This window comes from Polyodon spathula, chromosome 13 (genome assembly GCF_017654505.1).
Source record: "Polyodon spathula isolate WHYD16114869_AA chromosome 13, ASM1765450v1, whole genome shotgun sequence".
Taxonomy (NCBI): domain Eukaryota; kingdom Metazoa; phylum Chordata; class Actinopteri; order Acipenseriformes; family Polyodontidae; genus Polyodon; species Polyodon spathula.
This window is the reverse complement of record NC_054546.1, coordinates 25430239-25453260: the sequence shown is the minus strand read 5'-3', so window position 1 is coordinate 25453260 and position 23022 is coordinate 25430239. Positions and strand designations below refer to the sequence as shown.

The following is a 23022-nucleotide window of genomic DNA, read 5'->3' as shown; positions in this document are numbered from 1 at the left end:
CAACAATTGTGTTACAGGCTGTCCTGTGCCCGCGACTAGGTTTACTCTATACAGTAATTGCCCCTTAATACTGAAATGTGGATATACTAGCGCCCCAGCACCATCAACATCGTTACCTTTAATAGACCGGACTTGCCCCCAAGCGTGCACCAGTGACGGGTCGTTATGTTGGCCCCACACTATGTCTGCACTTGAGTACCACAGGTCTGGTACATTGAGAGGGGCTGGAACAACCTCTGCCCTAGTCGGCCCAGTAACCTCGCTCTCTCGGTCACACTGCGTTCCCACTCCCTTCGACTGCCGTTTGTTACTATTGCAGCACTCTCCCACCAGACCCCAGACTTGTCTCAAAGACGCTCCCTCCCATTTCGCGGCCCATCGCTCCTTATTTGTTTTTCTAGGATGGAAAAGAGGGGAAAACATTTCAGTATGAAAAGGAAAAACAACAAAAGTGTAAGGTAATGCAGGCAATAGAAATGTGCATTATAAATATGGGAGACACTGAAATTGAAGGAATCTATGAAAAAGACCTAGGAGTTTATGTTGACTCAGAAATATCTTCATCTGGACAATGTGTAAAGCGCGGGGAGGGTGAATAATACGATATAGTCCTGAACAGAAAACAAAGGCTCGGTAACCAGTCCTGGGTAAATCCAAACGTGCAGGTGCTCTGTACAGTGGTGCTCCAGATAGTGCTTTCATGGCGACAGTTCTGGAGGTGTGCTTAACTGTCTATTTGTGAGACAAAGAACAGACAATTACACTGGCAGACAAAAAATAACACACAATACGTATTTGTTTTTGTAAACTCTTCTTTCCAGACTGACCCACTTCCTGGGCCTGGAAACGAATTGTCAGGCCAGCCCTTCCAGATACTTCTCCTCCCATTCTTTACTATCGTCACAGGTCGGGAGACAGATTTATCACCAGAACTCATTGTATTTCTGTCACAGGAAGTTATAAAAAAGGCCAACAAGATCCTCAGATATATTGTGAAAAGTGTTGAATTTAAATCAAGGGAAGTAATGTTAAAACTGTACAAGGCATTAGTAAGACCTCATCTTGAATATTGTGTTCAGTTCTGGTCACCTCACTACAAAAATGATATTGCTGCTCTAGAAAGGGTGCAAAGAGCAGCAACCAGAATTATTCCAGGCTTAAAAGGCATGTCATATGCAGACAGGCTAAAAGAATTGAATCTATTCAGTCTTGAACAAAGAAGACTATGCGGCGACCTGATTCAAGCATTCAAAATTCTAAACTGTACTGACAATGTCGACCCAAGGAACTTTTTTGACCTGAAAAAAAGAAACAAGGACCAGGGGTCACAAATGGAGATTAGACAAAGGGGCATTCAGAACAGAAAATAGGAAGCACTTTTTTACACAGAGAATCGTGAGGGTCTGGAATCAACTCCCCAGTAATGTTGTTGAAGCTGACACCCTGGGATCCTTCAAGAAGCTGCTCGATGAGGTTGTGGGATCAATAAGCTACTAATAACCAAATGAGCAAGATGGGCCGAATGGCCTCCTCTCGTTTGTAAACTCTTATGTTTCTTAAATGAACAGGAAGATAGCAAAACGGGGAAAAAATCACTGTCTTTCAGGACTGGTTGAAACAAAAAACATTGTATCAACTGTGAAAAATCCATACCTTAAGAAAATCTTTATAAAATACTAAAGGATTTCTATGGAAATGTAAGAAAGAATATAAAGAAAGAATATAACATTTCAAGCTACATTAGTCTCCGAGCTGGAATAAACCACAGTCTAAATGACTTCTCAACTCCGCCTCCTGGTGGATCTTTTCAATGGCAATGTACAATTCACACAACACCCCAAGGCGTCCGTACATTTGACATACGGCACCCTGTCGGGCCTTATTGCATACATACACAGCAGATACAGAATTCTGCCCCACGCTTCTGATTTGACAGTATGGGACACTGAGGCAGGAAGCATGCTGCAGTGTGAACAACAGGACCCAATTTTGACAGATCAGATTGATGGTGTTTGTTTTTTTGTTTCTGCAGAGGGGGGGTCGAGGGGCCGGGGGTTGGAGGAGGGTCTGGGAGATGTGCCAGCCATTGTGGTGGAGGACACCAGGGGGCAGCGCAAGTCCTCGATCGAGGGGTCCGAGCCCCCCAAGATCTCCATGCAGACCACCCGCCTCGTCACCGCCATCGTGCTGCTGTATGCGGGGCTGGCAGGGGTGCCCCTGCTGGTGAGGAACGGGAGTGCAGCGCAGCTCTGCCTCATCACTCACTCCCCTCTCAACCCTCAATCACTTCTCGCTCCTTTTCATTCCCCCTCACTCCCACGCCCCTATCTCCCCTCTCACTCAATCCTTCTCATTCCTCCTCATTCCCTCTCTCACTCCCACTCTCACCCCTCCTACCTCTCTCTTTTGCTCTTTCCCGATCTTTTCCACTCTCTCCCTCACTCTCTCTCTGCCTGTCTCTCTCAGGTTGTATCCATTGTCTCAGTGCAGTCTCATTCTCAGTCTGCCTTCACGGCTCCCTCCTGTTGGGAGGCGGTACTGCTCTGGTCATGTCTGCTGCAGACCCTGCCCCTCCCCCTCCTGGTCTGGGGGTGTGAGCGGTACCGACCCAAAGCCCGGCCTATGTGGGAGCGCTGCCTCCGAGCCCTGTCCCAGGACAGCACAGAGGAACCAGGTAACTAGACAAACATACACAATCATTACACAGACAATCATTACACAGAACCATTATACAGACAATAATTACGCAGAACTATTAAACAGACAACCATTATACAGGCAGTCATTACACAGAACCACTACACATTAAACAGACAACCATTACACAGACAATCATTACACAGAACCATTACACAAAACCATTACACAGAATCGTTACAGAATCATTACACACAGCAACACTGACACACCGCAATATTACACATGATCACACTGTTACCCACTAAAACACTGCAATAAAACACACTAAAACACTGCAATAAAACATACTGCAATGAAACACACTGCTACGCTGCACTAAAATGCCCTGCTACACTGCACTAAAATGTCCTGCTACACTGCAATAAAATGCACTGCAACACTGCAATAGAGCAGTCACAGTGCAATCTCGTTTTATTCCTGGTTTCCCTTCCATGATGTACCTGTGTGTTATGTTTGCAGGGAGATGCCTTGACAACCTGGATTCCATCGCCATGGTTTCCAGAGCCGCGGAGGCGAAGGGAGCGACGCTATTCACTATGGAGAGAGGGGCAGGGAAACTGTTTCTACCCAATCACAGCACAGCATTGCAAAGTAGAGTGCATTACCTGCAGGTAACTAGAACATCCATACACCATCCAATCAATAATAATAATAATAATAATAATAATAATAACACAACAAATGTGTAATGGGGCAAGTTCAGCATGGAAGAGGGGGTCTTGGTCTCAGTTCAGCTACTCCTACATGACACAGGCAACCCCAGCTCAACAAAGTAAGCTGGTAGTCAATGAGGTGCAAAAGCAGGAGGAGTGGATGAGGTGTGTAAAGGTCGTTTCCCAGGCTAAGCAGGGAGAATGGATGAGATGGAAGAGTATGGAACAATGCAGGATCGGCTGGTAAGACCTATGGTCAATGGAACAGAGCAGGACCAGTTTTCTCATTAGATCAACATATGATGTTCTCCCATCTCCACAGAACCTAAACCTTTGGGTGGGTGAGGATCCCTCATGTCCTTTGTGTTCATCACCTGCAACATTAAGGCACATTTTGACAGGATGTAAGGGTGGTTTACTTGGCACCATGACCAGGTGCTGCCATGTTTGGCCTTATCATTGGAAGACAAGCATAACCTGACCAACAAGTTGCCACCAGTTCCATCAAAGCATTACACACAAAAGGCAATATTTCTCCATCCAGGAGAGAAACCACCAAGAAAAAGTGTTAAAACCAAGCCTCGCCCAGGACAACTGGAAGCTGCTAGAGACTGGAAAATGCTGGCAGATGTTGGTCAATGGCTTATTTTTCCACCTGAGATTGCCACCACTAACCTTCGACCAGTCTTGTAGTCTGGATCAGCACGCCTTGTTGATATGGTAGAGTTAACAGTGCCATCGGAGGATGCTGTGGATGAAGTGTATGAGAGGAAGAAACTTTGGTATGCTCAACTAGCTGCTGAAGCGGAACAGCAAGTATGGAGAGTCCGGGTTTACCAAGTGGAGATGAGTTGTCGAGGATTTGTGGCACATTCTTCAACCCGGTTTCTCAGAGATGTCGGGTTCAGTGGCCAAGAGTTGCGTTGCACAGTGAAGAACTTATCTGAAGCAGCAGAAAAAAACAGCAACTGGCTGTGGTTGAGACAGAAAGATTCTGGCTGGGGATCTCAAGCACAATAGGTTGAAAGCAACGCTGATATACGGGTAAGTAAGCTGGGCTGAGTTGAGTGGGGGGCAGAGGGGGGTGATGCTGGGATGCCAGAATCACTGTCGAGCCCTCTTGAGGTGTGGTGGGCTAGTCGATGAAACACAGAGGATGGAAGGTGCCCACTTGTAGACCCCAGAGATGTACCCTACTTAGCTCAATCCAGACGGTTGTCATGCTGATGCGCTGGGGAGACCGCACTGTAGTTGATCCTCGGGGCCAGCATTCCAGTTGCTGTGTGTGCTGATGTGCTGGGGAGGCAAAATAAGCTGACCCCTGGAGCCAGCACTACACTTCAGCCATCAACACCACACAAGGATATCTACATCATCAGATGGAAAGCAACGCAAACAGATGGAGATAAAGATGGATCACATTAGTTTACTGTAAAGCTACGCCTTAGTTAGCTCTTATCTTGGCGAGAGCAAAGTTCAAATCAGCATGAAGTTTTATCATCTACTCATGTAATGGAAATCAAATAATAATAATAATAATAATAAAAATAATAATAATAATAACTGCAGCACTGCTCTCATTCTCTCACTCCTCTCATTCTCTCTAATTTGTAAAGAATTTTGTAATAGTTTTTGTATTTGAACTAATTGTTCTTTTAAAATATGTAATTTTCTGTTGCATTTAACAAATAATCTGGGTGTGGAATTTTGAACATGGGTGATAGGAAAACCTCAGCGATAAGATTCAAAGGAATGTGAGGGGCCTTGCTTGCCTGCCTGTGTGTGATGTTGGTGAAGTAAAGGAATGTTTGTGAGGCTTGGAAACTTGCCACACAGGTATAGGAAGGAGGGTATGTTTTGGAATCTACAAAACTGAAGTGAATGCATTGTCTAGTGCTCAGTTCTATCCATCTCACTGTAGCCCAGAGTGATGTGATGCAGTTCAATACAATTGCCTCTATTCTGAGCTATACCAATAAACATATATATCTGACATCACTAATATTGTTTATCAGTTTCATTATTTCTTACAAGTTCCTATCACTCCTCACACTCTCTCTTGCTCCTCTCATTCTCCCTCATTGCTCTCATTCTCTCTCACTCATCTCACTCTCCTCTCTCATTCCTCTTTCTCTCCTCTCACCCATCTCTCCTCTCATTCTCTCACTCCTCTAATTCTTGCTGAAACGCAATCAAAACCATTTTTTGTTTTGCTGATTCTCTTTGCTCCGCCCCTTCCAGGTCCCAGCCAATAGAAGGCACTCTCACGATGACAGTGATTCCTGGAGTCATGCCCCCTCCAACTCCCTGCTTCCTCGTTGGTCTTCCTCTGATGACATCATTAGCAACCAACACCGGCTACCTGTAGGGGGCAGGTCCTTGTCCTTACATGACTTCCTGGAGATGCTCCCACCCCCAGATGCACAGAGGTAGCAGGTCCAGCTCTATCACTCTGGCTGGTTCTGGTTTTGTTGAGTCCAGCACTAAGTCAATTTATTTAATGTCCTCTCAGGTATATTAAAAGAATGAAGGAAGCCACCTCCCCCTGCTTCTCCAGACAGGAAGTGATGCGCTTCATTAACAAGGATGACCTCTTCATGACCCAGCGGCATCACCACAGCAACCAAGCCCGGAGAGCATCACTTGCTATTGTCATGATTACACCCACCCTGGTAACCTGCTCCGAGCGCACTCACAGGGCGCACAGACAGCAGCCTGAGAGGAGAGCCTCCCTCAGCGGACCCGATAGCCAGAACCACAGGGAGATGCGCTGCGGAGAACACAGAGACTGGGACTGAACCAGCCAGTGTGTGAGCGCGTGTGCGTGTCTCTGTCTCATTTAATATTAAACAGTGTTTATACAACAAAGCTTCAAGTGTCATTTTTTGTGCAAAGATTTATTTACTTTGAGACTCCAGTCTGTGCTTTTTGACATATCTGTTTAGTCTCACTGTGCTTCACCTCACTGTGCTTTATCTCACTGCTTCACATCACTGCGCTTAACCTTGCTGGAGAGTCAGGTATGGTATCACAGTTTGTATTTCAGCGAGCACTCTCACTCTGAGCGCAAGGTACATTGCTGGAGAGTCGGGTATGGTATTTCAGAGAGCACTCTCACTCGGAGTGCATGCTACAGTGCTGTGAGAGTCAGGTATGGTATTTCAGTGCGCACTCTCATTCGGCATACAGGGTGCGGTGCAGTGCTGTGAGAGTCAGGTATGGTATGTCAGTGAGCACTCTCAACCCTCCTGGTTCTATATCTATGAGACATGCATGAAGCCCAGCAGACAGATTAATGGCGTGCATCACTGGCAAAAAGTCAGGAAGCAAACATTTACTACAATAACATGTATCAGATCAAATAACGTGTTATAATCAACCCACACTTTAGACACAAAGCTGACATAGTATTCTGGTGCTGTCAGTCTATCTGTCATCCCACTTTAATGTGCTCATTTCTGTTCAGGGTAAGGAATTTTGAGATTGCAGTTACACGCTGTCGTTGCTTATTTTTCAATAGTGTTCTGTATTTTCGGTATTCCAGGTTATTTATTATACTTATTACTGGGAAATGGGATTTTAGGATCCGTTTATCGTTTTTAAGATATATGCTATTATTGCTTTTTGTCTCTTGTTTTCTAATGTGCATTGCTTTGTGTGTCATTAGTTTTAGCACGTCTCATCGCTAGTGTGTATAAAACCTTGTAACGGATAATGTGTATATTGTGCCGCTTTACAGAAACTCACCTCTCTCTCCCTCCTTCCCTTCTCCTCTCCTCCCTCCCTCCCTTCTCCTCTCCTCCCCTCCCGCTTGCCCAGCGCAGTTGTGAACCATGGCGGCGGCTCCTGATAACGTGGCATCTCTTTCGCGTTGCCTTCCTCTCTCTCCCTTTCGTTTTATTTTCGTCCTCTGTCTCCTTTCCTCTCTTTCTCTCAATTATTCTTTTTCCTTTCCGGACTCTTTACAAAACACAGGTACCTCCGCAAACGGGCAAGCCCGCTTACTACCTCCCTACGACGGCCTGTACCTGGCGGGTGTCCGCGCCTACTTCGCGGAGGAGTGGGAGAAAGCGGCCGAGTATTTGGAGCGCTCGCTGCAGACCCGCTCCGCGCTGGACCGGGTAAAGCGAAGCTGCCTCGCCGGGTGTGCGCTGGACGGGTTCGGCTCCGGGCCTGCGGCGGGGGGCAACAGTTTATCGGATCTGAAGTTTTTTTGGACTGTGCTGAGACGAGCCGAGTGTCTCCTGTTCTGTGAACGAAACCGACTCGAACCGACAGCGCGGTCCGCTGTGTCAGAAGAAGTGCTGGCGGATTTTGAGAGTCGGAACCCCTATAACTATCTGCAGGTCGCGTATTACAAGGTTGGTGGTGGTAGCGGGGTGCAGCAGTGCTGGACTGTGCAGCGGGACAGGGGAGAGAGTGCTGCGCTAGTGAGGTGAAAGTAAACAAACTGAAAGCAGTAATGCCTGTTTCTGATTAACGCCAGCTTACTGAAAGCTAAACTAGCAAAAAGGAATGGTAGTGTCAAACTGAACTGGGTGTTTCTGTCTGCCTGCCTCTCTGTCTGCAGGTTAAATGAAAATAAACTTGAAGGAATGCAGTAAACTGCACAGACACCCAAAAATGAATTATTTTGTACTGTAGTGTCAAACTGAACAGGATGAGACTGTGGTAAAACAGACTATAATAATATCAATAGTAAAGCACTCAGCAGTAAGCAGGGCTGCACAGGTGGTGCTGGGGACTGTGCACTTTGTAGTGATTCTGTTTGATCAGAGTGCCTGGTGTGATTTCATTCAGCTGCACAGATATAGTGAGATAAAATGCAAGCTGTGAAGCTGGCTAATGAAGTCCTGGAGTAGTGCTCTCGGTGTCTCCTGTGCCATCGCTGCTGCACTTCAATAACCAGGGTGAACTGTCAATGAAACACAGTTCAATAATCCAGGTACAAGAGTGGAGTGGGTCGACTAGTCTCTCTTTGAAAGGAATCCAGTGCATTAATACATCCTCTATCGATACTCTTTCTGCTCAGTCTGTGTCCATCCCGTTGTGTAAAGTGAGTTAAAGCTGCTTGGCTGGTTTAAAGCTATATGTTCATGCTGTACAACGTGATTCCCGTGTTACCGGACTGCACTGCCACTCTTCTGGAATCACGAGGCCCTCACAGTCACATGACTTGCGATCATTGGAACCCATGTCTGAGCTGGCTTGTTGCTCTGAGCTTACACTAGTTCACTGTTTCTTGCAACCCCTGTTATTAACTACAGGAGTCACACGGTGTGATGACAGACTGAAATAATCTTTCTCTCTTCCTCTCTCCCCACCTCTCCCTCTCCCTCTCTCTCAGTTGAAGAAGGTTGAGAAGGCAGTCTCAGCAGCGCACACGTTCTTTGTCTCGAACCCAGATCACCTGGAGATGAAGCTAAACTTGCAGAACTACAGGAAGATGAAGGGAGTGAGAGAGGAGAGCTTCACTGACCAGGAGAGTAGAGCACACTGGGTAAGAGACCCCCCCTGTCTTTTTGTTGATATTTTTTATGTTTTATGTTTTTTAAACATCTCTGTATCATATTCAAATTCAAAATTAGCTTTATTAGCATGACAATGTTGTGCAAGTATTGCCAAAGCATTTACAGAACAAAAATAAATTAGAAAATAGATATTTACAAAAAAAGAGAAAATGAAATGTATAATGAGATATGGTTAGTTACATTTTTAATTGTATATTTTGTCCCTCGTTATGTGGCAATTGGTTAAAATGTTGCAGCAGTTTCAGCTGTTTCTTTTATTCTCTCCCAGGGTTATTTTTAATTGGGATTCCTGGTCTAAGTGGTGGAAGCCGGGAACCCTGGTGATGAATTTGGGGTAGTAAATATTTCTGACATTGTTGTATTTGCTGCGGTCTAGAGCAAAGCGTTTCTCTGTCTCTACCACCCCACAATCACACTGGCCACACAGGCACTTGTCTCTTGGTTTCCAGGTCTGCTTGTGTCGGCAAGTTTCCACCTCAAGATTGCCTTCAAGATGCCTCAAAAATCCTGTATTTTGTCAGGGTCTGTCTCAGTTTGGAATCTTTTTTTTCAGTTAAATGTTCAGCTAGGGAATCATTTCTGTAGCATTCTAGTTTATTTGGTTTTTTAATTTGGTCTGTCCAATTTCCTGAGCTGAAGTGGGTGTGTTTTGCCCCAGCTAGCATGAAGCTCTGATATCAGTATGAATTTGTACACAGAGCTTCAGGGCCAGCTGGATGGTGGGGTGTCTCTCTGGGCACTGCTCTTGTTGTTTCAGCTGGTGGTGGATGGTGGGGTCTCTCAAGTAACTAAAACAGAGGTCAGAGAACCACTGGCAAACTCAGACCACAACATGGTCTCATTTGAAGTGTTTTTTAAATCCCCAAAAGTAATGACTAAAGCTAAGGTTTACAATTTTAGAAAAGCAAACTATGAAGGTATGAAACAGAGACTAACAGAAGTAGATTGGAGTAAAATAGAGAAAACACCCACAGAAGAAGGATGGTTGTTCTTCAAAAATGTAGTACTAGAGGCGCAAAACAATTACATCCCTAAAGTAGACAAATCTATAAATGTAAAACTAAATTACCAAAATGGTTTAATAGATCCATTTTTTAAATATTCAGCGAAAAAAGGCACTTACAGAGCATTAAAGGGACCAAAAAGAAATTATACAGAAAGAGTACACTGAACTGCAAACGCAAGTCAAAAAGGAAGTTAGAAAGGCCAAGAGAGAAATAGAAATGAACATTACTAAGGGGGCTAAAACCAATTCCAAAATGTTTTTCCAATATTACAACAGCAAGCGAACATTCAAAGAGGAGATTAAATGTTTAAGAGATACAAATGGCAAAATCGTAGATGAAGAAAAAAAAATAGCAAATATATAAAATGATTACTTTTCACAAGTTTTTACAAAGGAAGATACTGAAAACATGCCCCACATGTCATCCAGTTCCTATCCAGTTTTAAATAACTTTGGCATAACTGAGGCAGAAGTGTTAAAGGGACTAGGAGCTCTTAAAATAAACAAATCCCCTGGGCCGGATGAGATCCTCCCAGTAGTACTCAAAGAAATGAAAGAAGTAATTTACAAACCGCTAACCAAGATCATGCAGCAGTCTCTTGACACAGGGGTGGTACCGACAGACTGGAAAATTGCAAACGTAATACCGATCCACAAAAAGGGAAACAAAACTGAACCAGGTAACTACAGACCAGTAAGCCTGACTTCTACTATATGCAAACTTATGGAAACTATAATAAGATCCAAAATGGAAAATTACCTATATGGTAACAGGGTCCTGGGAGACAGTCAATGTGGTTTTAGGAAAGGGAGATCGTGTCTAACTAACTTGCTTGATTTTTTTGAGGATGCAACATCGATAATGGATAATTGCAAAGCATATGACATGGTTTATTTAGATTTCCAGAAAGCTTTTGACAAAGTCCCGCACAAAAGATTAATTCTCAAACTGAACGCAGTAGGGATTCAAGGAAACACATGTACATGGATTAGGGAGTGGTTAACATGTAGAAAACAGAAAGTACTGATTAGAGGAAAAACCTCAGAATGGAGTGTGGTAACCAGCGGTGTACCACAGGGATCAGTATTAGGTCCTCTGCTATTCCTAATCTACATTAATGATTTAGATGCTGGTATCGTAAGCAATCTTGTTAAATTTGCAGACGACACAAAAGTAGGAGGAGTGGCAAACACTGTTGCAGCAGCAATGGTCATTCAAAATGATCTAGACAAGATTCAGAACTGGGCAGACACATGGCAAATGACATTTAATAGAGAAAAGTGTAAGGTACTGCACGCAGGAAATAAAAATGTACATTATAAATATCATATGGGAGATACTGAAATTGGAGAAGGAATCTATGAAAAAGACCTAGGAGTTTTTGTTGACTCAGAAATGTCTTCATCTAGACAATGTGGGGAAGCTATAAAAAAGGCTAACAAGATGCTCGGATACATTGTGAAAAGTGTTGAATTTAAATCAAGGGAAGTAATGTTAAAACTGTACAATGCACTAGTAAGACCTCATCTTGAATATTGTGTGCAGTTCTGGTCACCTCGCTATAAAAAAGATATTGCTGCTCTAGAAAGAGTGCAAAGAAGAGCGACCAGAATTATTCCGGGCTTAAAAGGTATGTCATATGCAGACAGGCTAAAAGAATTGAATCGTTCAGTCTTGAACAAAGAAGACTACGTGGCGACCTAATTCAAGCATTCAAAATTCTAAAAGGTATTGACAGTGTCGACCCAAGGGACTTTTTCAGCCTGAAAAAAGAAACAAGGACCAGGGGTCACAAATGGAGTTTAGACAAAGGGGCATTCAGAACAGAAAACAGGAGGCACATTTTTACACAGAGAATTGTGAGGCTCTGGAATCAACTCCCCAGTAATGTTGTTGAAGCTGACACCCTGGGATCCTTCAAGAAGCTGCTTGATGAGATTTTGGGATCAATAAGCTACTAACAAGCAAACGAGCAAGATGGGCCGAATGGCCTCCTCTCGTTTGTAAACTTTCTTATGTTCTTAAGTATGGCCAGTTTCTGTTGCAGTAAGAGCAGGTCGTCAGCGTAGAGCAGACATTTTATTTGTGTGTAATCTAGAGCAAGTCCTGGAGTGGAGGATGGCTCTAGTTCTGTAGCAAGCTTGTTGATATAAATGTTAAATAGTGTGGACTCGGACCGCAGCCCTGTCAACAAAGCAGGCAAAAATATTTGCTTTGTTTTTCTGATGTACTTGTTGATTAATTAGTGTCTGGATGTGATCTACAGTGCGGTGGTTGGGGAAGAATCCTATTTGGCTTTTACTGAGGACCCTGTGCTCCTGGAGGTAGGGCAGTACTCGGTTATTCATGATGCTACAGAACAGCTTCCCCAGGTTACTGCTTACACAGATTCTGCTAATTATTTGGATCTCATTTATCGCCTTTTTTATATATTGGGGTTATTAATCCTGTATTCCATGTTTCTGGGAAATATCCGGTATTTAATACTAAGTTGAAGAGTTTTACCAGGGTGCTCTGTATTGCTGGGTTATTGTATTTGAGCATTTCGTAGAGGATGCTGTCCTGACCACAAGTTTTCTGAGATTTCATGGTTTGAAGTTTCTCTTTGACCACTCACAGTGTGATTGGGGTGCCTAGAGGGGACTGGTTGTCTTTAATTACTTTCTCTAATGTTTTTAGTTTGGTTAGAACGTGTAGTTGGTGTTGATTTAATTCTTTGTTTGGAATTGATTTGTATAATTTTTTCAAAGTAATTTTTCCATGTGTTTCCATTTTGGATTCCTAATTCTCTATTTGTTTTTTTGGGGTTTAATTTTTGCCAAGTCACCAAAAGGTATTTTTGTCAATCGAATCTATTTCTGATAGTTTACTGCTCTCGTATTTTGTTTATTTTTTTCTGCAGAAGAGTGCTTTTATATTGTTTTAGGGTATGACAGTACGTTTGACGCAATTCTAGGTTGTTTGGTTGGGTATGCTTATGGTTTCATAGGTTTCATAGCTTTTTCCTCATTAGTTTACATTCATTTTCAAACCATTTTTCTGTGATGTTGCATTTTTGGGTTTTACAGATTTTTCTGTTGAGTTTCAGGTTCGATTTTTCAGCCAGTTGAAAAAAAAAATGTGATTTAAATCTTGTAGGGCCTGGTTTTTCAATCTCTTTATCTCTCTCTCTATCAAATTCAAATTCAAATTGGCTTTATTAGCATGGCAATAAAAAAGAATTGTGTTGCCAAAGCACATACGTGGCATAAACTACCAAAATATATAGACAGAGAAAACATGTCTTTTAATACTATACTCTGTATTGAATAACTCCTTCCCTCCCTCCTTCTGTATGAAACAGTACACCCTACCTCCCTGTATATTAAACAGTACCCCCTCCCTCCCTCTATATTAAACAGTACACCCTCCCCCCGGCTTGTATATTAAACAGAATCCCTCCCTCCTTCCCTCCCTCTCTCTTTTCCCTCTCTAGTGTGACATATTTACTGTTTGTCCTTCAGGCTATGACAGGTCGCCACGTATTGACCAGCCAGAATGGCTGTGTTTGTCTTCCCCCAGGACTAAATAGCCGAATTTGGGGAAGAAAATGGCCCCTAGGTTTTATATTTCTCACAGTGTGTTAGGAAGTGAATCTCTGTATCTTTCCCTCTGTATCTCTCTCTCTCTGCATGTATCTCTTTGTATCTCTCTCTGTATCACTGTTTGTCTCTGTGTATCTCTGTCTCTGTATTTAGGCTTCCAAGCCAAAGGTTGGGCCTTCAGTGAAAGCCTATTGTTTATTGCATGTGTTTATTATTATTATTATTATTATTATTATTATTATTATTATTATTATTATTATTATTAATATTATTATTATTATGCCAAAAGTTTGTCACAGAGTCATGAAAACGCATACGTAAGTAGATGCCTATATGTGGACAACCAGACCTGCGTCCCAGAGTGGAAAAAATTCACAGTTTGGCCACTAGGCTACATCTTATGAAAATATTGGACAATTTTCAAAACTCTTGTCAACAAAACAACTTAAGATGGAGAGCTGACAATGTCAGCAGATAGTGCTATATTAACATATATTAAAGTATAAATCCATACTGCAATACACTAGAGACATGAAACTGAGATGATAGTACAGGGTAATGTGAAGTACTGTACATTTCAAAATGGCTTGTTTTGGTCACATGGTTTGGCGGCCATATTGGTAATTGAAAAACAAGTTTTATGACCCATAGCAAGAACAGTGTTGCACGTATGCTCTTTAATGTTGGTACAGTTGTGCGGCCTATAATAAAGTAATAACCGCTAAAATCGAAAGCAGATTGGCCACATAGTTTGGCGGCCATATTGGAATTAACGTTTAAATTTTATCTCCTAGGGCGTGCCGATATGGGCAAAGTAATAACGGAACACGTGTAGGAAGTCATATATGCTCTATGAAAAAATGTCATCACCCGCGACCTTTGACCTTTCCAAAAGGTCAAGCTAAAAACAGGCTCCTTGCGCCTCAGGGGTTACAGATAGAGGCATGGTTTATATGGAACTGTGACAAAGTGTCCGCCCCTGTGTATATTATCTGTTATATGTTGTGTTTAATGTTGGTGTATAGTCATTGGTACACGGGATATAAACGGGTCTGTGTAACACGAGTGTTTAAAATGTAATATGTGAGCACGGGGAATTGCACTTTATTAATTCACGTGCAGTTGTACCGAGACTCCAATTGAATGATTGATTAGCAATCGAGACTTGGTATAGCTGCATAAAAACAGCATGTTTTCACCCACTCGCGGTTGGGTGTTCGGTGAGTCGAGAACGGGATAGGAGACGGAGGTAGAAATAGTAAGAACAAAAGTAATCGTTAAATAGAAGCTCACCGTGTTTGTTTGTTAGTCCATTGTTTGTTTTGTTTAGTCCGTTTTGTTTGTCTGTTTATTTTGGCGAATGTGCCGTGTCCTGTTTTTGTATTGTTACAGCCGTTTATTTTCTGTTCTGTTTTTTTATTAAATGCTGAGCGAAAGCATTCGCTCAGCTCAACCAAACTCCACCTCTCTGTTTATTTCCTGCTTCTGGTCTGACGCCACCCACTCCGGCCGTCTTTGTGACAGGAACACATATAGGAAGTCATATGTACTTTATAAAAAAATGTCATTACTCATGACCTTTGACCTCTGCGAAGGTTCAAAACCCACAAATTGACCTATAGATCCTCAGCTGTATCTAACACAGATCAGTGTACTTAAACCTCAGCGTAAGATTATGCTCTGTACACGATACAACTTAAGTAGCCCATTAACTAATTATAGGAAACGTAGCCTGCTGTATTAGCAATTATTTGTGATGATTGAACTGTGTTTTCTTGGAAGTCTTTATAGTTGATAGCAGCTTTAGTTATTATTAGGTTTCCAAGCCAAAGGCTGGGAAGCCTATTAACAACATAAGAAAGTTTACAAATGAGAGGAGGCCATTCAGCCCGTCTTGCTCGTTTGGTTGTTAGTAGCTTATTGATCCCAGAATCTCATCAAGCAGCTTCTTGAAGGATCCCAGGGTGTCAGCTTCAACAACATTACTGGGGAGTTGATTCCAGAACCTCACAATTCTCTGTGTAAAAAAGTGCCTCCTATTTTCTGTTCTGAATGCCCCTTTGTCTAATTTCCATTTGTAAACCCTGGTCCTTGTTTCTTTTTTCAGGTTGAAAAAGTCCCTTGGGTCGACACTGTCAATACCTTTTAGGATTTTGAATGCTTGAATTAGGTCGCCACGTATTCTTAGGTCGCCATGTAGTCTTCTTTGTTCAAGACTGAACAGATTCAATTCTTTTATCCTGTCTGCATATGACATGCCTTTTAAGCCCGGAATAATTCTGGTCACTCTTCTTTGCACTCTTTCTAGAGCAGCAATATCCATTTTGTAGCGAGGTGACCAGAACTGAACACAAGATGAGGTCTTACTAATGCATTGTACAGTTTTAACATTACTTCCCTTCATTTAAATTCAACACTTTCAAAATATATCCAAGCATCTTGTTGGCCCTTTTTATAGCTTCCCCAAATTGTCTAGATGAAGACATTTCTGAGTCAACAAAAACGCCTAGTCTTTTTCATAGATTCCTTCTCCAATTTCAGTATCTCCCATATGATATTTATAATGCACATTTTTATTTTCTGCGTGCAGTACCTTACACTTTTCTCTATTAAAAGTCATTTGCCATGTGTCTGCCCAGTTCTGAATCTTGTCCAGATCATTTTGAATGACCTTTGCTGCTGCAACAGTGTTTGCCACTCCTCGTATTTTTGTGTTGTCTGCAAATTTAACAAGTTTGCTTACTATCCCAGAATCTAAATCATTCATGTAGATTAGGAATAGTGGAGGACCTAATACTGATCCCTGTGATACTCCACTGGTTACCTCACTCACATTCTGACGTGTGTCACAAAGACAGTTGTAGAACAGAAAATAGGAGGCACTTTTTTACACAGAGAATTGTGAGGGTCTGGAATCAACTCCCCAGTAATGTTGTTGAAGCTGACACCCTGGGATCCTTCAAGAAGCTGCTTGATGAGATTTTGGGATCAATAAGCTACTAACAACCAAACGAGCAAGATGGGCCAAATGGCCTCCTCTCGTTTGTAAACTTTCTTATGTTCTTATGTAGTGGGTGACGTCAGACCAGAAACAGCTTTTTCTTTTAATGCATTCACTGTTAGGTTAAAGCTCCAAGACGCACTGATCGTCAGGCCCAGGTAGTTATAATTTGTGGTGTGTGCTGTTGTCTAGCGTGAAGTGGTACCTGCTTTTGTGATATCTGACCATTTTCTGGAATATCATGACACTGGTCTTTTTCAAATTGACTGCCAGGGCCCAGGTCTGACAGTACTGCTCTAACAGTGCCAGGCTCTGCTGTAGTCCCTGTTCAGTGGGCGACAGGTAATCTGCGTACAGCAAGAATTTAATTTCTTTGTCATGTAGAGTGAGGCCAGGGGCTGCAGACTGCTCCAACACCGTTGCTAACTCATTAATGTAAATATTGAACAGTGCTGGGCTCAGACTGCAGCCCTGTCTCACTCCCCACCATCATGTGAAGAATTCTGTTCTTTAGTCTGCAATTTTCACTCCGCACTTGTTTTCAGAATATGTTATCTTTGTTTGTTTTTTGGACGTCTTTGTTTATTAGGGTGTGTACGGAGTAAACATGGTCAGAGGTGCGGTGGTTTAGTAGAAAGGCAATCTGACTCTTACTTAAGACACTGTGTTTGGTAAGGAAAGCTAGTATCCGGGCATTAATGATACTGCAAAATACCTTCCCCAGGTTACTGCTCACACAGATGCCTTGTTAGTTATTGGGGTCGAATTCGTATCCACTCTTGTGAATTGGGGATATTGAAGCAGGGCCCCCTGCTGCTGTGTTTGAGCATCTCAGTGCTGATGCAGTCGGGGCCACAGGCTTTTTTGAGTTTGAGGGCCTGGAGCTTCCTGCAGGGTGATTGGGGTATCAAGTGGATTTTGGTTATCTTTAATTGATAGTTCTAACATTTTAATTTTTTCCCAAATTAATTTTTGCTCTACTGTTGGATCCTTTTCCAGGATTTCTTTTGTAGAGATTTTCAAAATATTTTTTCCAAATAGTTCAATTTTGTATCTGCAAATTCTCATGCTTTTTGTTGAGTTTAAATTATTCTGCTTTTCCCAGAATTGATTTTGGCTGATGTCTATGAGGTTTTATTAATGTGTTTTTCTTTTTTTCTGTTTTAGGGTGTGTTTGTAGTGTTTTAGGGTCTCACAATACCTGAGGCGTAAATCTGGGTTGTGTGGTTGATTATTTGTCTTAGTTTTTTCCTTACAGTTTTATATTTGTCATCAAACCATTTTTCTTTGGGTTTCTGTTTCTGGTTGTTTTTCTTGTTTCTTTTTTTGAGATTTGCCTTTTTTTGCTGCTTTTTCAAATATTTCATTAATGTGTTAGATTTACCCCTCTCCCATTAGGTTGGTAATGTGTGTTGTGGAAGGTGTTAATAAGATTACTAATTTCAGTAGATCCATTTGCTTTGTTGAATTCCTCTGTGCTGCTTGGAGCCCAGCTGTATGACTAGTCTGTTCTTTTCAGGAACACAGTGATTTGACTGGTCTGACAGATGGGTTTGTGGTCTGACAGTTAATACATTAATAGAGGAGGGGTCCAGGTCAGTCATGTCATAGTCAACTACACTAGTCCTAAGAGCTGAGCAGTATGTGAATCTACCCAAAGAGTCTCCTCTGACCCTGCCATTAATGATGTACAGACCTGTGTATCTCTCTCTATCTTTCTGTATCAATTACATTTTCAATTTCAAGTGCTTTATTGGCATGACTGATAATTACAAGTATTGCAAAGCAATGATGGGTAAGTTCATCTTTACAATTAACATTAAAACATATGTAAATAAAACAAAAACAACACAGTATAGTTAAAACAAATTACAACAATAACAATAATAATAATATATATACTAAAACATTTATTTATTCTTTTCCTCCCTCCTCCCTGTGTGAGGAGTCTCTCTCTCTCTCTCTCTCTCTCTCTCTCTCTCTCTCTCTCTCTCTCTCTCTGTATTACCCTGTATCTCTCTGTATCAATTCAGTTCAGTTCAACTGTGCTTTATTGGCATGACCTATTTACAGGTACAGTATTGCCAAAGCTTTTATATGTAAACAAACAGGCAAATAATATAGTTTGAACAATATAAGCATTTTTTTTCTTTTTTTACATAGTAAAATGTATAAAGCCTTTTGTGACTGTCATTGTTAATCTCTTATGTTGTGTCTATGTAGATTATGTATTGGGCAGCCAGCTGTGCTGTAGCCTTGGTCTCTCCCAGTACTGCTCTCAGTCTGGACTGTCTGTTCAGCTGTGGTAAGTCGGGGCCCTGTCTGTTGAACCAGGGGAAGAAAGCATCTCTGACCATGTCTTCCAATCCACATTGCCCACACTGCCGCTCTTCTCTGGGTTTCCATGTTAGTCTATGATGACCCGTTATGTTCACTAAGCCTGTACATTGTCAATGTTCTTCTCAGTTTTTGATTTTTTTATTTCCCTATGGTAGTGCTACGAGGCAATATTCTCTGTTTAGTGCGGTGTAGCACTCCAGTTTGTTCTGTGTTTTGATTTGCTCTCTCCAGGTGGATGAGTAATTGTTTTTTAAAGCAGACAATTTTCAAGTTGAGGAAGTAGAGATGGAGAAGTTTTGTCCACAGATTTAATTGCGTGCTTTTTCTGTGAGATTTTGTATTGCTAAATGTCGACTGTCTGAACTAATTATTAGACTCAGGTAGTTGTAGTTTGTTGTGTGTTCCACTACATTATTGTTTAGGGTGAACTGGAATTTATTTCTAAAGCCCAGATTTTACAGTATCACTCCAGTGTTGTGAGTTTCTGCTGGAGGTCTGTTGCTGTAGGTGACAGTAACACCAAATCATTGGCGTATGGGAGCCACTTGATTTGTGTGTTGTCTTTGGCCAGTCCAGGGTCAGGGGACTGATTCAGATCTGTGGCCAATCTGTGGTTTATATATAGGTTAGAAAGTGTTGGGCTGAGACTGCATCCTTGTCTCACTCCCCGGCCCTATGTGAAGGAATCTGTTCTCCTGTTATTGATTTTTACACTGCATTGGTTGCCTGTGTATATTGATTTAATAATAATAATAATAATAATAATAATAATAATACTAGAACTGCCAGGTAGTTTTACGGCTGTCAACCCCAGTATCAGTACCCGTCCAAGCGTGTTTAGTTCTCAATGTGCCAAGTTTAAAATCAGCGACTTCAGCTGTTCCACAGAAGATTTTGAAAGTTTATTTTTTCAAAAATGCGTCAGACAGCCACCTCGTTTAACATGAGTTTCTTAAAAGTCATTTGCATTACTACAGTGTCAAGGATGATGCTTTTGAAGTTTTGAGTTAGTCAAGTAAACAGTTTGTCAACTGAGGCAGTTTTAAATTTCAGACGTAAACGTACACCTGCTGGCCATCTTGTTTTATAAAACGTAACCATTTTGACATATTTGTATTCCATTGTTACTGGACAATAACTACTATGTTTGGAGTTTGTTGGACAAACAGTTTTCAAACAGTAGCAATTTATTGTTAGGGGCGCGTTTCGATAAGATTTGTGGCAGCCATTTTGACATTAAAATTTATCACAGCAACTTCTGCTTCACAAACTTGTTACGGTTTTGGATGCTGATGATATATGCCAAGTTTCAGATCAATCACTTTACCGGTTCCCAAGAAGATGATTTCAAAAGGTTTTATCAAAATGCGTCATGCCGCCAATTGCAAGGATGCAGCAGCAAATTTTTTTCAACATCTGACAGCCAGTGTATCCAGCTTGTTACCTGCCTGATTAGTCAAACCTGATTAGTCACACACCTTCGAAGCAGCAGCAGTTTAAAGTTTTAGGAAGAAAAAAATAATAATTAAAATAAAAATAAATAAATAAATAAAAAACTTAATTATACTAAAATTAAACTAAAATAACAAAAAGCTTCCCAGCCTTTGGCTTGGAAGTCTAATAACATTATTGTTTTTTTTTGCTGCTCTGGCCTTACAACTATCTGTTGATGCTGAAATCTCCCTGATCACGTTGTAAGGGAGGTCACAAGCTGTCCAATCATACCTTGACTTTGCAGCACAATTAAATGAATAATAATTGATATGCGCAAGTAAACAGAGCCACATGTATTGCAATGGAGCATGCAGCAATATGCACAGCAGATCAAAGTTTCTTACAATTTTATGATACGTTTTCAAATTGTAAAATTTGTAAATCGAATGAAATATTAAGCAGTGTTCCAAAGCATCCCCAAAAAAAGTCGATTCAGTCTTTTAGAAGTTTTGGAGGAGATGGATAGGAGTGACAGTGACGTTGAAAATAATCAACTTTCTGGGTTGGAGAGCTCTGATTCAGTGTCTGAAGAAGCATTTGAAGATGGATTGGATCCTCTTCAATTTGTATATATAATGGCTCCACACTACATTTATTAGGCTTCCCAGCAAGGCTGGAAAGTCTATTGTTATTGACAGTTTTTTATTTTGTATGTTTTTTTTCTCCAAAACTTTAAACTGCTGTTGCTGGGAAGCTGTGTGACTGATCAGGTTTTGACTTTGCAGGTAACAAGCTGGATACATTGGCTATCAGAAGCTGCAAAAATTGTCCTGCTGCATCCCTGCAATTGGCGCCCTGACGCATTTTTCGTTAAAACCTTTCGAAATCTTCTTTTTGGGAACCGGTGAAGCGTTTAATCTGACACTTGGCATATATCATCAGCATCCAAACCCACATCAAGTTTGCAAAGCAGAAGTTTCTGCAATAAATTTTAATGTCGAAATGGCTGCCTCAAACTTTAACGAAATACGCCCTTAACAGCAAACTGCTGCGATTTGACCAACAAACTCCAAACTTGGTATTTATCGTCCCAGTAACCATGGGATACAAATATGTTAAAATGGTGATGTTTTATAAAACATTATGGCCGCCAGATGTACATTTACGCCTGAAATTTAAAACGGCCTCAGTTAACAAACAGTTTACTTGACTAACTCCAAACTTCACAAGCATCATCCTTGACACTGTAGCAATACAACTGACTTTTAAGAAACTGGTGTTAAACCGAAATGGCCATATGACGCATTTCTTCTTGAAACCTCACAAAATCTTCTTCTTTGGAAGTGATTGATCTGACACTTGGCATATATTATCACCATCCAAACAATTGATAGCTTTGAATGCTTTAAGTTTTAAGTTGGGTAAGTGTGCCAGTTTGGTGAATATTTCATTTATGTCGGACTCATTCTGATTTACTCGGTCAGAGTTTTGGTCATAGTTTTTTGTTTGAAAATAATTTATAAGGTTTGTAATTACCCAGTGGTTTGCTTCTGTTGTATATTGCTCTTTATTCTCCTCCGTGCATTGGTAGGTGGGTGGCAGCTTGTGTAAGATTGACGGAGTGTTTGTTGTTGATTTGGGGGGAGGTATGTAGAAATAGGACTGTTTGCCAGTGGTCTGACTGTAAAGACATTGATATTTTGGGGGTCTAAGTCTTTTATTGCATAGTCCACCACACTGCTTCCTAATTTAGAGTTGTAAGTTTTTCCGTTTTCAGAATTATCATTGTTATCGCGCACTTCTTTTTATAAATTTTGAAAAATGTTTTTAAACGCTTCGAGACTGTTTCGTTACCCTGAGTCATTATCATACCATTATGATAGATGTTTGCTTTGAACATGATGCTGTCTGTCCGTGTCTTCGTATATTACGAGTTGTCTCCCACCGCCAATTCCTTCTCTTCTGAAGTTATTGAAGTTGTTGTACAGTGCACAGTGCCAGATGTTAAGGTTGTCTATGAAGAAAATCAGATTAGTTTTTGTAAATAACTTAAATATTTTGTTTGCTTGTAGTATGCAATGAGTGATTCTGGATTTTCTTTTGTTTAAAGGCCTTTCTCTCCCGTACGTTTTTTAAGCTTAAAAAGAATGGTTTTTTTGTTGTTTTTTTTACAATTTTTTTTTTGTTTTTGTTTGTTTGTTTCTGACAACCACGCCGTGAACTGGAGGGAGCAAGAAAGCAGAGCTGTCACAGCGCTGTGGGGCGAAACTCAAACCCAGAGTGCACTCTAAGAGGAAACACAAAAAAAATACATATATGGAGAAATAGCGGCGGTCTGGCGAAAGATCTGTGCAACCCCCTGTGACAGAAATACAATGATTCTTGGTTGTAAATCTCCCTCCCGACCTGTGAGGGTGCTAAGAAGTGAGAACAGAGTTCCCTGGACGGGCTGGCCTGACAGTTCTTTGCAAGGGTTCAAGGGAGTCGGCCAGCTAGGAAGGGGACCCATACTGTGCAGAGCGCTCACTGTGTGTCACTCAGCCTGTGACAGGCACACACATACTGGGTAGAGTGCTCACTTTGCTTCCCTCAGGCTGTGACAGGTGCACACATACTGGGCAGAACGCTCACTGTGTGTCCCTCAGCCTGTGACAGGCACACACATACTGGGCAGCCAGTGAAGCGGTGTGTCCCTCCCCCAGTAGGATTGCCACTCTCTCTGGACTGCTCGTGTGGGAATTGCGTGAATTCCCTTTTTTGGCTGTATTTAGC

General features: G+C 41.6%; 2 protein-coding genes across 2 annotated transcripts in view; both read left to right on the top strand.

Moving 5' to 3' along the window:
• The window catches only part of LOC121325288 (probable G-protein coupled receptor 162), a 30517-nt gene extending 24300 nt beyond the window's left edge, over positions 1-6217 (top strand). Inside the window, exons 4-8 of the mRNA XM_041267724.1 lie at positions 2033-2223; positions 2467-2674; positions 3160-3311; positions 5595-5782; positions 5866-6217. Coding sequence (XP_041123658.1) covers positions 2033-2223; positions 2467-2674; positions 3160-3311; positions 5595-5782; positions 5866-6151 — 1025 coding nt within the window. The 3' untranslated portion in view covers positions 6152-6217. The remainder of the gene's footprint in view (positions 1-2032; positions 2224-2466; positions 2675-3159; positions 3312-5594; positions 5783-5865) is intronic.
• Positions 6218-7153: 936 nt separating this feature from the next.
• LOC121325619 (prolyl 3-hydroxylase 1-like) overlaps positions 7154-23022 on the top strand; it is a 32078-nt gene continuing 16209 nt past the window's right edge. The window contains exons 1-2 of the mRNA XM_041268433.1: positions 7154-7714; positions 8701-8853. Coding sequence (XP_041124367.1) covers positions 7187-7714; positions 8701-8853 — 681 coding nt within the window. The 5' untranslated portion in view covers positions 7154-7186. The remainder of the gene's footprint in view (positions 7715-8700; positions 8854-23022) is intronic.